At 30.0% G+C, this 14,721-nt stretch overlaps 2 protein-coding genes across 2 annotated transcripts; both read left to right on the top strand.

Moving 5' to 3' along the window:
* The first annotated feature begins 490 nt into the window (after positions 1-490).
* LOC105116765 (UPF0481 protein At3g47200-like) lies at positions 491-2,145 on the top strand. Its single transcript, XM_011014224.1, has 2 exons — positions 491-632; positions 874-2,145. Exon 2 carries the CDS (start codon positions 889-891, stop codon positions 2,143-2,145), a length of 1,257 nt encoding a protein of 418 aa, XP_011012526.1. The 5' UTR covers positions 491-632; positions 874-888.
* Positions 2,146-13,270: 11,125 nt separating this feature from the next.
* LOC105116764 (G-type lectin S-receptor-like serine/threonine-protein kinase At5g24080) lies at positions 13,271-14,536 on the top strand. The gene is made up of 3 exons (XM_011014223.1): positions 13,271-13,601; positions 13,756-13,800; positions 14,314-14,536. The coding sequence occupies exons 1-3, from the start codon at positions 13,366-13,368 to the stop codon at positions 14,534-14,536; spliced, it is 504 nt and encodes a 167-aa protein (XP_011012525.1). The 5' UTR covers positions 13,271-13,365.
* Positions 14,537-14,721: the final 185 nt, after the last annotated feature.

The raw sequence follows: 14,721 nt of genomic DNA, 5'->3' as shown, positions 1-14,721 counted from the left end.
ATATCTTTTTTTTTGGGTAAATTAAACAATATTTCTTAACCTTTTGAATTACAACCCAATTCAAAGATAGTTAGGTCAAAACCAATGAGATTTTTAAAAAAAATTAAAAAAGTTATTTTAATTTTAAATAAAATCAACTTGAATAATTGATTCGATGACATTTCGGTTTGCACAAAAACATGATAACATGAGCTCTTTATAGAGTCACGCTCAAGCCAAATCTCACAACTATGGATTAAAGGAATAGGAATGGATACGTTGTAATATCAACATATGAAATTTTCTCAAAAAAATAAATCAATATTCGATTAACCTTAGTCTCAAAGATATTCTAATTTCAATTAGATGTGCATTTACTGAGGTCCCTGGAGACATAGATATAAAAAGAATGCAACTTGCATGTTTAGGTAGGTGGAAGGTCAACAGCCTTACAGCCATTTTCTTAATTAAAAAACAAAGAATGAATTAAACTTTGATTATTGCCTATAAATGAAGGGACTATACCGAGAGTGGAGAGACAGAAGAACTCGTACGTACTAGCTTGTACTGAAGAGCTCAAGAGAGAAGACAAGGGTCGAGGGAGAATCGGTATCGCATCCAGAAAATCAAGTGCCTCCGCTTCTCAGACCAAGGTACTCGGGTTCTTTGTGCACTAGCTAGTTTTGTTTCGTTGCTGTTCATGTTCCTTTCTCCATTAATTTTGGCCCAAAAACAAAGAAATGATTCCTTGCATGATTAAATCAATTCCATGAGATTTTCACATATCGAACCCCCAAGTACTGCCATACCGATTATCAACTTGTTGCTTGTTTGTTTAGCACCTTCTCCTTCTGCTGCTTAATTGAAGTTAATCCCATTACTAGTTAATTAAAGTTGTTTATTTGTCACATGATCAGAAAGCTTCAACAAATGGGAGACATCGGTCAATTAGCAAGGCCTTTAAATCGAATCGAAAATTTGTGCCAGGAGATTTTAATTCAAATTCCAGATGAGTTGGAGAGTAGCTTTCGGTCTGAGCAATGTATCTATAGAGTTCCTGCTGCACTTCGTGATTTAAATAAAGCTGCCTTCACTCCTCTAGTAATTTCTATCGGCCCTATTCACCATAATAACAAGAAACTGAAGGCTATGGAAGTTCAGAAACGGAGATATCTGAAAGACTTTTTCGAACTGCGAGTGGAAAAGGGGAAAAGAAGAATACTTTTGACTGCACTTTTGAGCACCATTTCAGAAAAAGAAGTCGACATCTGCCGTCGCTATGTAGCTGATACCTCCAAGTTTAACTCGAAGCTTAGCGGCGATCAGTTTGCGAAGATGGTTCTGGTAGACGCTGTATTCATCTTCGAGCTCTTCTTGAGGAATGAAGAATACCTGGGTGATAGCAGCAAATATCAAGACGATTTTATAATAGGCCAGCCCTGGTTGAGAGCTGCGATTCGAAGAGACTTGATATTGCTTGAAAATCAGCTGCCATTCTCAACTCTTAATAAATTATATGAGCTTGCGACGAGCACAGCCGATTGCTTTTCTCTCATGGATCTTTCCTTCCGGTACTTTGAGAAGTACAAAAAGAAATCCAAGCCCAGCAAAACAATACTACATTTCACTGATTTGGTGAGATGTTTTCTATCCTTCAAGCACCCGGATTTAAAATTAGAAAAGGGAGGGCCGATAAAAACACTTTATAGCGCAACCATGCTGCAGCAGGCAGGAATTAAGTTCAAGGCGTTGCCAGACGAATCGTTGCTTGACATTAGAGCCTGGGAACCTCTCTCAAAAGAGGAACGGATCTTAGAAAAGAAAGGTGAGTTACATATGCCTCCCCTTGAGATCGACAACAACACCGAATGTCTCCTCCGAAACCTCATGGTGTTCGAGCAGTTACATTATCCAGGAGAAGAGCACATTTGCCGTTACGTTAAGCTACTAGATTCTCTCGTGGACGTCGACAAAGATGTCTATTTGCTCATCGAAAATAAAGTTATTATTAGCAAGCTAGGTGACAGTGATGCTGTGGCGAAGCTTATTAACACGCTTTGCCGAGAAATGGTAGAAATATCTTCCAGTTTCGATCCCCTCTCCAAACTGCTGAATGATTACTATGAAAGCTCCTGGAACAAAAACAGGACCTACTTGGCTGAATGATTACTATGAGAGCTCCTGGAACAAAAACAGGACCTACTTCCTAAGTGTGTACTTTAAAAATGTTTGGATAGGCACTGGAACTGTTGTTGGATCTCTCATCTTGGCCATCGCTGTGACACGGTTCATCCTATACTTTGTACGCTGGTCTTTAAGTTCTTAGAAAAGAGAGGCTTGTATCCAAACCTTTTAATGCTATTTGTGCTAGATTCTTATGATTTACTTGCTTTGATGTTGTTTAAAGTTTGTGACATAAATTATTATTGAACTTTATGGTTAATTAATTATTGTTTGCACTATTTCTACATCGTACATCAATAAGTCTCTATGGCGTGACAATATCCATATTTATTTAATAGAAAAGTGATATGACATGGAAAAAAGAGAGAATCACGTACAATTTCACAAAAATAATATAAGAACATTTAACATATTTAGTTTTTTTAATATCATTTATCTTGATTTTATATTCTCCTTATATCTATATCTATTTTATTGAATAAATATTAGTAATTATAACTTAGCATCACAAAATTTCTCAAAAGTTTTAAATAAAAAATTTATTATTTTTTCTTCTTACGAAGTTAAACATACGGGGGAGAAGACAAATGGTTTTGGTTGTTAACTCAACTCGCATAAAAAAAATCAAAACTAGGGGCATTAATAAGATTTTTTTATATTTAAAAATTTGATGGTTTAATAGTGATTATTATGAAAAAATAATATTTAAAAATTCTTGTAAAAATTTAAACATAATTAAACAACTAAATAAAAAAATTATAGTTTTTTTAAATTATTATTCTACTATGATATGATCAAACATTCTTGTAACCTTAAATATATTTTATTGGTTCATAAATATATCTTATTAAATTATTTACATAATTTTTTAAAAATAAATATTTACTTATAATCACTCATTTTCACATCAACTACTACATCATGTATACCTTCACTAGGTCTGCATTTCAATTAATTGTTTTTTGACAATTTGTTTTCTATTTATTCATGACAATGAGCTCAATGTTACTTTAATCTACTGTTTTCATCCGAAATGTCTTTTCCTCGTTTTCAAGTCTGTATTTTAAATGGACAAAGCTTGACCCAAAGACTAATTATGGAGGTCACAAGTCAATGCTATAATATATTATTCTCATGGAAAATTCGAACCACAACTCATCATTTCGATGTCACAATTGAAAAAAAAAAAAAACCCTAATCATTGAGCTGCCTAATTTAACAACTAGGGTTTAATCGCTCGGGCTTCATCAGATGAAATGATTATCCAGGTTGGCATTTGAAACAAGTAATATATATATACTGCTCCACCTCATCTGAACTCAAAGAATCATCACTAAACTCGCACTAATTAGACAAAATTGTTTGAAAAGTAACTGCACGTAACAAATGGGTAATCAAATAATTTCATGCATGAAAATGTTCAAATTAAGATTTCTAAGAGAGACACCTGGAAAGAAGAAAGCCTAACTATATAATAGCTAAGAAATAATTCGCTGTCATTTTTTTATTTTTTTTATTTTGTTAGAATAACAAATCCCATATGGAATATATAAAGTTGAGAATATATCACCCAAATTTATATTAAGTAGCATATCAAATTATCTAGTAATGAATCGATGTGTTATTGTTAATAAAATCACTTACATATATTACCATAATAATTAAAAGTATAACTTAAATTGAATAATTTCTTTAGAAAATTAAATAATTTTCTCAGAAACTAAATGAGCTCCTTGAAAAAAAAATTCTTTAAAAAATACCAAATATCATAAAAGATATTTAAAAACTAAGTTAACAAATATATTTTTGGTTTCAACTCCTTGCTGTGTCGGGAGAGCCTGAATTGATGTTTTGGTTTTCTTTTGATTTTCCATTTATAAACCATTACGTAAATATTATAAAGAATAAATCTAAAAATAACAAAATTTCATTCGATTAATTAGCTATGTAAGCTGCTCGAAATGGCCTTAGCTAAATCCAAGAGGGTGGACAGAACATGTGATTAATCATAAACAATTGCAGTAAAAGGCACCAGCTGCTAAGCGGAAAGTCTTCATGGTTAGGTATCTTGACAAGACGATTGTGATTTTGGCATTTCCTGTGTTCATGCTGTTGTTTTTCTAATTTCCACCGCTAGCTTTTGAAGGTTGTTGATAAATATAGGCTACAATTTACAAAAAATCAATAATTATCTTTACTCAAAATGATTTTATATTACAATTAAACATATGCTCTTGAATGAAAGATATTTTAGCTTAAAATATACCTAGTTCCATATTAGTTATTTTATGCTTAATTTATTAATTTAATTAATTATTTAGAATGAAGTTGATGAGTTCCAACTTGTAATCCTTTCATCATTAAAATTCAGATATTATATAAAAAGCTGAGATATACTGAAAAATTCACTGTCTGTTATTCATAAACGAGTGTTTATATAAAGCATATACAAAAGTAATCTTAATAAATGTGTTATAGTTGTATAATTAGTAAGCTCTCTAAATTAAGAAAGTGAGAATACAATGGGCTGGAGATATTACATTTCATAGCAGATCTCGTGGCTTGATGTTGCGTTGATTTGGAGAAGCTGTGATCATGAAGATATTGATCTGCAGAAGCTGTAATATGGGAGCTGTGAACATGGAGGTGTTCATCTGCAGGAGCTGTAATAAAAAATTATATGGGTTTACAGAAGGCTCTCTCTCTCTCTCTCTCTCTACACACACATATATATATATATATACACACACATATATATAACCCGATTAAGATTTGAAACTTCAACTAATTAATTCTCCGGGGAGTGGATTTTATAGGGTGATTATTTTTTATTTTATTTTATTTTTAATTATAAAAATAATTAAATTAAAATTTTTAAAAATATAAAAAAAATTTTTATTTATAAAAATAATTAAATTAAATTTTTTAAAAATATAAAAAATCCAAAACCAGTTTAAACTCATCGCTTTTGGTTCCATTTGTTAAGTTGTTTTAGAATAAAAACTGAAATCAGTAACCGGTTTTGATTCATTTCATTTATTTTATATTAAAAATAAAAATTTATATTGTTTTTTTGGTTTATTTATAATTTTTTATGGATTTGATTTTGATTTCAATTAGTTTTTTCAGTTTGATTTTTTTATTAATTTTAGTTTTGTTTCTTGGTTTAGGTTTATGAAATCAAATCAAATATTTTTAAAAATATTTTAATTGATTTAATTATTTTTTTATTATTTAATTTTTTCAGCTTAATCAATTTTTAAATTTTTTTACTCACCCCTGTAATTTCCTATAATTTATACTATCAAAGTCTTCAGCGAGTGAAACTTTTAATTTGGATACATATCGTGTGACTGAAGCATAAATTTAACTAAATTAAGGCCCATTAGTTGTTTCAATGAAACACCATATTTCATAACTGTATATAAAATCAAAAATCAAGGCCCATTAGGAACACCATATTTCATAACTGTATATAAAATTAAGGCCCATTAGACATTAGGAAGGAGAATAAAACATTAAAAAAATTTAAAAAAAGGTTACTCTTTTTTTTAACACATGGTTATTTATACATCACATACAAATGATATAAAATACGTTTCTTAAATCAACCCTAATTAACCTATATAGTAATTCATTAACACTTTATTTTGCCTCTCAAACTTGAAAGAATATTTAGAAATAGGAAGGAACTCTTGCTTATTGTTTTACATTAACTTTGATTCCTTTATATAAAAGTATTTATATCTTTTGTTAAACTTTACCTATTATAAAAGTACATCTAAGTGAAAATATAGCATAAAATTTTTATTCCTGTCTATATTTTTAATATTCATCTTAAATATGTTTTTTATTTAATCTTTAAATAAAAGAATTTGTAAAAATTATAATGCTAATATAATTTATGTACTTTTTTCAACCATAGTCGCATCTTGTTTGTCTCAAACCAAGTCCTCCATAGCAGGTGGTATGTACTTTTTTCAACCATAGTCGCATCTTCCTCCGAAGTTTGCTCCCCCTCCAATACCATATCAATTTTGTTTGTCTCAAACCAAGTCCTCCGCCATAGCAGGTGGCTCTAGTGGTCTCGGAGCTTGGTTGTTGTTGAAGTTTTGCAGCTGCTCTCTGTGCTTCTGCATGCCCTCCTCTGTCATCCCCTCCATTCGTGATCTGACTGCGTATGTGTTGAGCTTGAAGCTTGGTTGTTGTGATGGATGTCGGTTTGACTGCCTCATTCTTTCCAGCAAAACGGACTTAAGTGCCTGTTTAGCATTCAAGAAAGGTTTAAAAAACACAAGCTTTTCCCAATTCAATTGTCTTTGCCCCCTCTCTGTCTCTCTCCGAACATAAATGGTAAAAAATAGAAACAAGAACACAAAGGGCAAGGGGCAAAATCTAATTCATCTTCGATCAAAACAAGATAACCGGTAACCCCAACTTCTTTTTTTCTTGTTTAGGGATGAATTTGGTGAGTGTTTTTTCCTATTTCTGCCATTTGTGCTTTTTTTTTTTTCCTGAATATGCTAATTTGTTTGGATTTTTTTTATTTGTTTCTGGTTTTGTTTAACACTAAGGGCAAGGTGAGCAGCCCGATGATGCATTACAAAGTCAGAGGAGAGCAAGCCACCCGATGATGCTTTACAAAGTCCAGGATTGTTTGTGCAGATCTTAGCTGGGATATATCTTTTGTAGTAAGGTTCTGAAAATTTAAACGAAAAAACAGTTTAAACATTTTCAATAGTAGCCCAGATCCGCCCTTGCATACCGTTACCTTATCAATAGGAGCCTCATATGGATCGCAATTCGGATGCCGCCATTGATGCACTATGAGATAATAGTCTGCCACCATCCATGGACCTCTGAATAATGCATAATAACGATCCTCCAAATTGGAATGCTTGGCCGAAAAAAAATCATTCCCCAAATCAACCAACACCATATCTCCCTGAATTTCCTATAGCATTTGGAGTTTACATCAAATATGAGTATCCAGTCCTCCTTCCCGTAAGTTTGGCAATCAAGGTTTGACGCCAAGGTTCTCTGATGCGTCGCTTGCCCTCGACACTCAACTGAATTAATGGGCAATCATCGTCATCATCATCTGAAACGTATTCATCATACTCATTATCGCATGTTATCCTCTGATCTGTGTGACTATCTCCCACTAGACAATCCTTTTAGCTTAAGTTTCCTAAAGTTTCTCTCCCAGCAGCCAAACTATCAGGACTAGTTTCCTCCACTAGGCGGCGTTTTCCATTGTCCACTTTAACTTTCTTATTGGAACGTGATTATAAATCTGCCTCTTCAGCTGAAATCCCTAACTTCATTGGTCCCCTAAAAAAAATCAACAGTTAGTTAAGCGCTGCTCATATCATAGTTAATGCTCACATAATCATCTAGGTGGTGACCAAGTGGTAAGGACTTGAAATCAAGGGGTTTGCTTCCTTTGTCATTTCAGGTTCGAGTTCTTGGTTGCTCATATGATGGCCACTGGAGGCTTACATGGTCGTTAATTTCAGGGCCCGTAGGATTAATCGTGGTGCACGCAAGCTGGTCCAGACACCCACGTTAATTTAAAAAAAAAAAATTATGTGAAGCATATCATGACTAATTAAACATGTATATAATTATCTTACTAATATAAAACTTGGGGTACTGAAATCATTTCCTTCTTCTTTTCATGATTTAATCCTTCTTCATTTTAAATTTATCTTAAGAAATTATTTTGATTTTCTTTTTATAAAGTTATAATAGTATCAAATAAATATTAAAATATTTGATTTGTATTTAATTTAATTTTTTATCATATAATTAAGTAAAAAATAAATTTTAAAAAATAAAATTGTTAACCCATTAGAATCAATCACCGGAATCACAGATCTAGCTATTGAATTAAGCCACCTAGACAAGATTGATCTCGTAATTTTAATATTAAAAAAAATTATTTTAAATGTATTTTTTAAAATCATAGAACTTTTTTTTATCAATTTTATGGATTATTATTGGACCCACAATGGGTAATATTAAAAAAAATTATATAATTTAATTTTAAATTAAAATTAAATAAAAAATCATACAAAATTCAAAGTTATCTTTTAGATTAAGTTCGGAAATAATATTAAATAATTTTTTATAAAAAAAATATGTTAAATCTTCTTTTTATTTCGAACGTAGCGTAGCATGGCTATGTAGACTGGTGCCACCCTAATTAAAGAGGATCATCAATACATGGCCCCTGATGACCATGAAAGCGCAGCACCGCCCACATAATTCAAGAGGTGATTAAATTATCTTCACTGGTCGCTACGCACAGGTGCGCTCTATGGTCAGCTCCTGTCGACATTGGAGCCCTTTTTTCCTCGAGTGAGAAATTCTATTTTTTTTTTTGATTTACGTGGAGTGTCCGGGCCAGTTTGCGCGCACCACGACTAATCCTCACGGCCCACTGAATATTCTGCAAATCCAGTAGGCATATAAAGCACCACGAGGATAACAGACGTATACGCTAGGGCTTGAACTCAGGTGTAGTGAAATGAGACAAGTTTCTTCTACCGCTAAACCAAACCCTAGTTTGCAAGTGAGAAATTCAATCTTTCCATGGCGGAACGTCGTTGCATCCAACAATATGATGTTACGATAGAAAATTAATGTAATGTAACAGCTGGAAGCAAGAAAATTTATCAAACGTCCGCAGTGGATAATAATTAGAAACAACTTCTCTTGTATGCAGCTGTATTTTAATGGAAGAGGAATAGTTCATCCAAGTGTTCTTGAACCCCGCACTTGTATACGAGTTAACTTGGTGATCACTTAATTTAATTTTTGGTTTAGAGCGAGTTTTAGAAAAAAAGTCAAACATGAATTGATTTACTTTAATCCGGTTAATTTGATGAGTAAACTTGTGATATAATCAACAAAATCAAAATATAATAATATCATTTTAACAAAAATCTTAAAATTATCTTATTTTTAATTAATTCAGTTTAACTGTTCAATTTATAATTTAGACCTTATGTTAAACTACGAGTTAAACCAAATTTTATGAGTTTAATTCATGTTTATATTCTTTATAATCATTATAATAATTATGAAAATTTAGTAACTTATGAAATCTTCATGCTTTTCTTTTTTAATGAAAAAGATATGATTTAAAAAAAATTAATTGAATACCTAAATCTCTGAAGCCACAACAAAAAAATTATTTAAATAATATTTTAGAATTTTTTTAATTTTACTATTCAATTATATCATTTTATTTTTTTACTTTTTTTAATTTTATCCTTTAATATTAGGTTGTCTTAAAATTATGTTTCATGCTTGTTTCTATTTTTTCTGTGAAATTATATATTAATTCTCATGAAATTAGTTTTTTTTTCTTGATTTCATCTTCCAATATTAGATTTATTAGAAGAAAGGTTTCATAATAATTTTTAAAATATTTTCTATGAGGTTATTCTAATATAATGACTCAAGTTATAAGTTTCACAACTTTACCTGAATTGACTCAAATTATTTTTTGTTATTTTTTTAATTTAATATTTTTTTTTTAGTTTTGTTGGATTGATTAAGAATTGACCTTCATAATTTATATTAATTTTTTTTATAAGATTATCACAATCTTATAATACTATTTTTTTCTTTAATTTTCCTCTTTTTTTTTTTTATTTTTTAAATTCATTTTCTTTTAGATTTTAGCCTCCAACACTTAGTTTGTTAGAAAATAAATTTGGTGATTTTTTTTTTAAATTGCCTTTTTATGGGATAATTTTATTCTCAAAACTCAATTTACATGTTTAATGGGTTTACCCAAGTTAACATAAACTATTTTTTTTAAATTAATTTTTTTTTATTTTTATTCTTTAATATTTTTGGTTAATGAAAATTAAACTTTCTAATTTATTTTTATTTATTTTTTATAAAATTATTATGCTCTTATAATTTGAGTAATAAATTTTACAGGTTAATTAAAGTCGGTCTAAATAGATTTGACATATCATGTCATCATCTTAATATTTTTTAAAAATATCATTTAATATATTATCATTAAAATAAATTAAAAATATATACTGTACAATTATATCATAATTTTAATTCATTATTAATTTTTTTTATGTTAAAACAAATAATTTGTAACACATTTATATATTTTTTTCATTTAAACAAAAAATTAAACTTCACAATGTAGCGATAACCGAGAAACTAGTCTTTAACTACTCGACGTAGAGAGCCCCTTTCTATTCCTGCGTCCCGTTGCAGTCCTTTTAAAGTTTGAATTTAAAATCAACTGTTAAAAATTCCAAGTCTTAACCAATGAGATGTTTTCATGGAACATCTTTTCACAACTTTCAAAATCAAATTAACTATTTATCTCTATATTAAAAACACATTATATTTTGATAATTAAGTATCCCTTAGCTTTTCATTGTAATTCACATCCAAATAGATTTAAACCAATTATTTTTTTTATTTTTCATTCTTCCTTAATTAAATCTGGTTTGAGTAGTGATTGTCGGGCCAGCTTGCACGCACCACGATTAATTCTTACGGTCCACTGAATATCCTGCAAACTCAATAAACATGTAAGGCACCACGGGAGTAACATGCGTGCATGCTAGGGCTTGAACCCAGGTGTAGTGGAAGGAGACAAACCGCTTCCACCGCTAGACCAAGCTCTAGTTTGCAAGTGAGAAATTCAATCTTTCCATGGCGGAACGTCGTTGCATCCAACAATATGATGTTACGATAGAAAATTAATGTAATGTAACAGCTGGAAGCAAGAAAATTTATCAAACGTCCGCAGTGGATAATAATTAGAAACAACTTCTCTTGTATGCAGCTGTATTTTAATGGAAGAGGAATAGTTCATCCAAGTGTTCTTGAACCCCGCACTTGTATACGAGTTAACTTGGTGATCACTTAATTTAATTTTTGGTTTAGAGCGAGTTTTAGAAAAAAAGTCAAACATGAATTGATTTACTTTAATCCGGTTAATTTGATGAGTAAACTTGTGATATAATCAACAAAATCAAAATATAATAATATCATTTTAACAAAAATCTTAAAATTATCTTATTTTTAATTAATTCAGTTTAACTGTTCAATTTATAATTTAGACATTGTATTAAGTTACGAGTTGAGTCAAATTTAATGAGTTTAATTTATATTTAAAAAAACATATTCTTTAAAATTATTACAATAATTATGAAAATTTAGTAATTTATTAAATTTTCATGCTTTTTTTAATGGAAAAGATATGATTTTAAAAAAAAATTAATTGGATAGCTAAATCTCTGAGGCCACAACAAAAAAATCATTTAAATAGTATTTTAGGATTTTTTTATTTTTTTTAATTTTATTGTTTAATTATTTAATTTTTTTCAATTTCATACTTTCATGTTAGGTTGTCATGAAAATTATGTTTCATGCTTGTTTCAATTTTTTCTATCAAATTATATATTAGTTTTCATGAAATTAGTTTTTTTTTCTTGATTTTGTCTTCCAATATTATATTTATTAGAAGTAAGGTTTTGTAATAATTTTTAAAATATTTTCTATTAAGTTATTTTGATCTAATGACTCAAGTTACAAGTTTCACAACTTAACCTGAATTGACTTAAATTATTTTTTAACTTAATATTTTTTTTTAATTTTGTTGGATTGATTAGGAATTGACCTTCATAATTTATATTAATTTTTTTATAGGATTATACTCTCTTATAATACTATCTTTTTTTCTTTAATTTTCCTCTTTCTTTATTTTTTAAATTTATTTTCTTTTAGATTTTAGGCTCCAACATTTAGTTTGTTAGGAAATAAATTTGGTGATTTTTTTAAATTATTTTTTATGGGATAATTTTATTCTCAAAAATCAATTTACATGTTTAATGGGTTTATCCAAATTAACATAAGCTATTTTTTTAAATTAATTTTTTTTATTTTTATCCTTTAACATTCTTGGTTAATGAAAATTAAGCTTTCTAATTTATTTTTATTTGCTTTTTATAAAATCACTATACTCTCATAATTTGAATCATAAATTTTACAGATTAGTTAGGGTTGGTCCAAGTTGATTCGACATATCATGTCATCATCTTAATATTTTTAAAAAATATCATTTAATATATCATCATCAAAATAAATTAAAAAATATATATTGTACAATTATATCATAATTTTAATTCATTATTAATTTTTTTATGTTAAAACAAATAATTTGTAACATATTTTTGTTTTCATTTAAATAAAAAATTAAACTCCACAATGTAGCGATAACAAAGAAACTAGTCTTTAACTACTCGACATAGAGAGCCCCTTTCTATTCTTGCATCCCGTTGCAGTCCTTTTAAAGTTTGAATTTAATATCAACTGTTAAAAGTTCCAAGCCTTAACCATTGAGATGTTTTCATGGAACATCTTTTCACAAATTTCTATTTATCTCTATATTAAAAACAAATTATATTTTGATAATTAAGTATCCCTAAGCTTTTCATTGTAATTCACATCCCAATAGATTTAAACCAATTATTTTTATTTTATTTTATTCTTCCTTAATTAGATCTGGTTGGAGGAGTGATTAAAAGAAAACAACATAGATTTAAACTAATTATTTTTATTAAAACAATTACGTTTTATTTTATTTTATTTTTATAAGACATTCTATCATGTTTAGCTGGATTAATTAAATTATTAAAATTCATTTAAATCAAATCAAATCCAAAACTTATATTTGTAAGCTTCAAAATCTTAAACTTTCTAAATTAATCTATATTAGTACGAGTTTAATAACTTATCGATATGCCCATGTCACTACCTCCACAATCACAAGTTAATAGTGTGAAACTGAATAATTTCAATCTCATGCAAATGGCTGAAAATACGTGTCACGTATTAGGCAATAGGGGCGTCATCGCCATTTGAAAACCACAATATCGCTATTGATTACCATACACGGCCATCAAACCCCCGAAGTTATCGCTCCAGCCGACCATTTGACCTGAGTATGTTTTTTTCAAAGGGTCGTTCACCAACCGCTGTACACGTGGTATGATGTTCCAATTTCTGTTCTCTACAAAAAAAACTTTCAATCCATTCTCACTCTCATGAATAACAATGCATGGCCACTGTTCTATTTTAAAGCTTTGGCCCTTTCAGGTTGTGAGCATTTTGCGCTAGTAGCCTGCTAACTAGTGCTAAGCTGCTGACATGGCTGCTTGTTTGGTCGTTTTTCTCTTGGTTTTAGTCGGCCCTGGGGCTAGCGCTAGCTGCATTGGTTTGGGTTCAAGATTGGTCGCTCGTGATCAAAATGAAGCATGGGTTTCAGATAATGGCACTTTTGCCTTTGGTTTCGCTTCAGCGGCTACTGCTCGTGACAAATTCCAAGTGGCAATCTGGTTCGTAGATCTTCCTGGTGATCGAACCTTGGTCTGGTCAGCTAACAGGTACGCTTGCTTATGCTTATATTTATACCTGATGGTCTAAGAATTTGTTTTTGTTTAAAAAGGAGAACCTTGTACAAGTCCCAACGCTATACATTGTTTTTATTTGAGTTAATTCCTAAAATAATTTGTTTCAATTGGATCCTTAATATATCAGAAATCCTCAATCGCATCCCTTGGGATTTTCTTCAAACCTCGTCAGGTTCTATGTTCATTATAATTTTCATGTATAGTTTTGATTTCATGAATTAATTGCTGTTATTTTAAAGAGAACTTGACATATTAGAAAAGTTAAGATGATTTTAGATGGGAAGACTTGGAAGTTTAAATGGAAATCGATGTATAGTTTCGAGAATTATATAAGATAATCTATCAAGAAAATTTGAAAGCAAAAGTCTGACGTTCTTGGTTATTTATATGAGCAGAAAACAAAAGAAAGATAAATGGGCGATATATATGTATGGTTTCTGCATGCTTTAAAAGAGTTTGCTCTTGTATTATTCCTAACAGTTTCACTGTATTATTAATGTATTAAATCAGTATTTATAAGTTGCAAAGTCCATGAAAATCTGTTATAGATCATTAATGGCACTGAATCTTGACAAGGGAAAAAAGAGAAGGAGAAAAATCAGAGACATTTCTCCTTCTTTAGTCTTCACAGAAGCTCTTGCAGGTGACAATTTCTGAATTTGCTCCGTGATAATCTAATATATAGAAACTCTCTGGTCACCAAAAACGCATTCCTGGAGCTGGACACCACAGGCAACCTAGTCCTAATAGACGGGGACAGAACAGTCTGGATGTCAAACACCTCCGACGCAGGCGTTACATCAGCAAGCATGGAAGAAACTGGCAACTTCATCCTCCACTCTAACTCCAACCACTCAGCATGGCAAAGTTTTGAACACCCTTCTGATACTATTTTAATTCATTATTAATTTTTTTATGTTAAAACAAATAATTTGTAACATATTTTTGTTTTCATTTAAATAAAAAATTAAACTCCACAATGTAGCGATAACAAAGAAACTAGTCTTTAACTACTCGACATAGAGAGCCCCTTTCTATTCTTGCATCCCGTTGCAGTCCTTTTAAAGTTTGAATTTAATATCAACTGTTAAAA

Source organism: Populus euphratica, unplaced genomic scaffold, assembly GCF_000495115.2.
Source record: "Populus euphratica unplaced genomic scaffold, PopEup_1.0 scaffold1052.1, whole genome shotgun sequence".
NCBI lineage: Eukaryota > Viridiplantae > Streptophyta > Magnoliopsida > Malpighiales > Salicaceae > Populus > Populus euphratica.
Note: the sequence above shows the minus strand (reverse complement) of the source record. Positions and strands in the feature narration are given on the sequence as shown.

Coding starts and splice junctions, on each gene's coding strand:
- LOC105116765 (XM_011014224.1), top strand. CDS start 889: ATGATCAGAAAGCTTCAACAAATGGGAGACATCGGTCAATTAGCAAGG.
- LOC105116764 (XM_011014223.1), top strand. CDS start 13,366: ATGGCTGCTTGTTTGGTCGTTTTTCTCTTGGTTTTAGTCGGCCCTGGG. Junction 13,602..13,755: donor TTGGTCTGGTCAGCTAACAG/GTACGCTTGCTT, acceptor TTAATATATCAG/AAATCCTCAATCGCATCCCT. Junction 13,801..14,313: donor TTTTCTTCAAACCTCGTCAG/GTTCTATGTTCA, acceptor TCTAATATATAG/AAACTCTCTGGTCACCAAAA.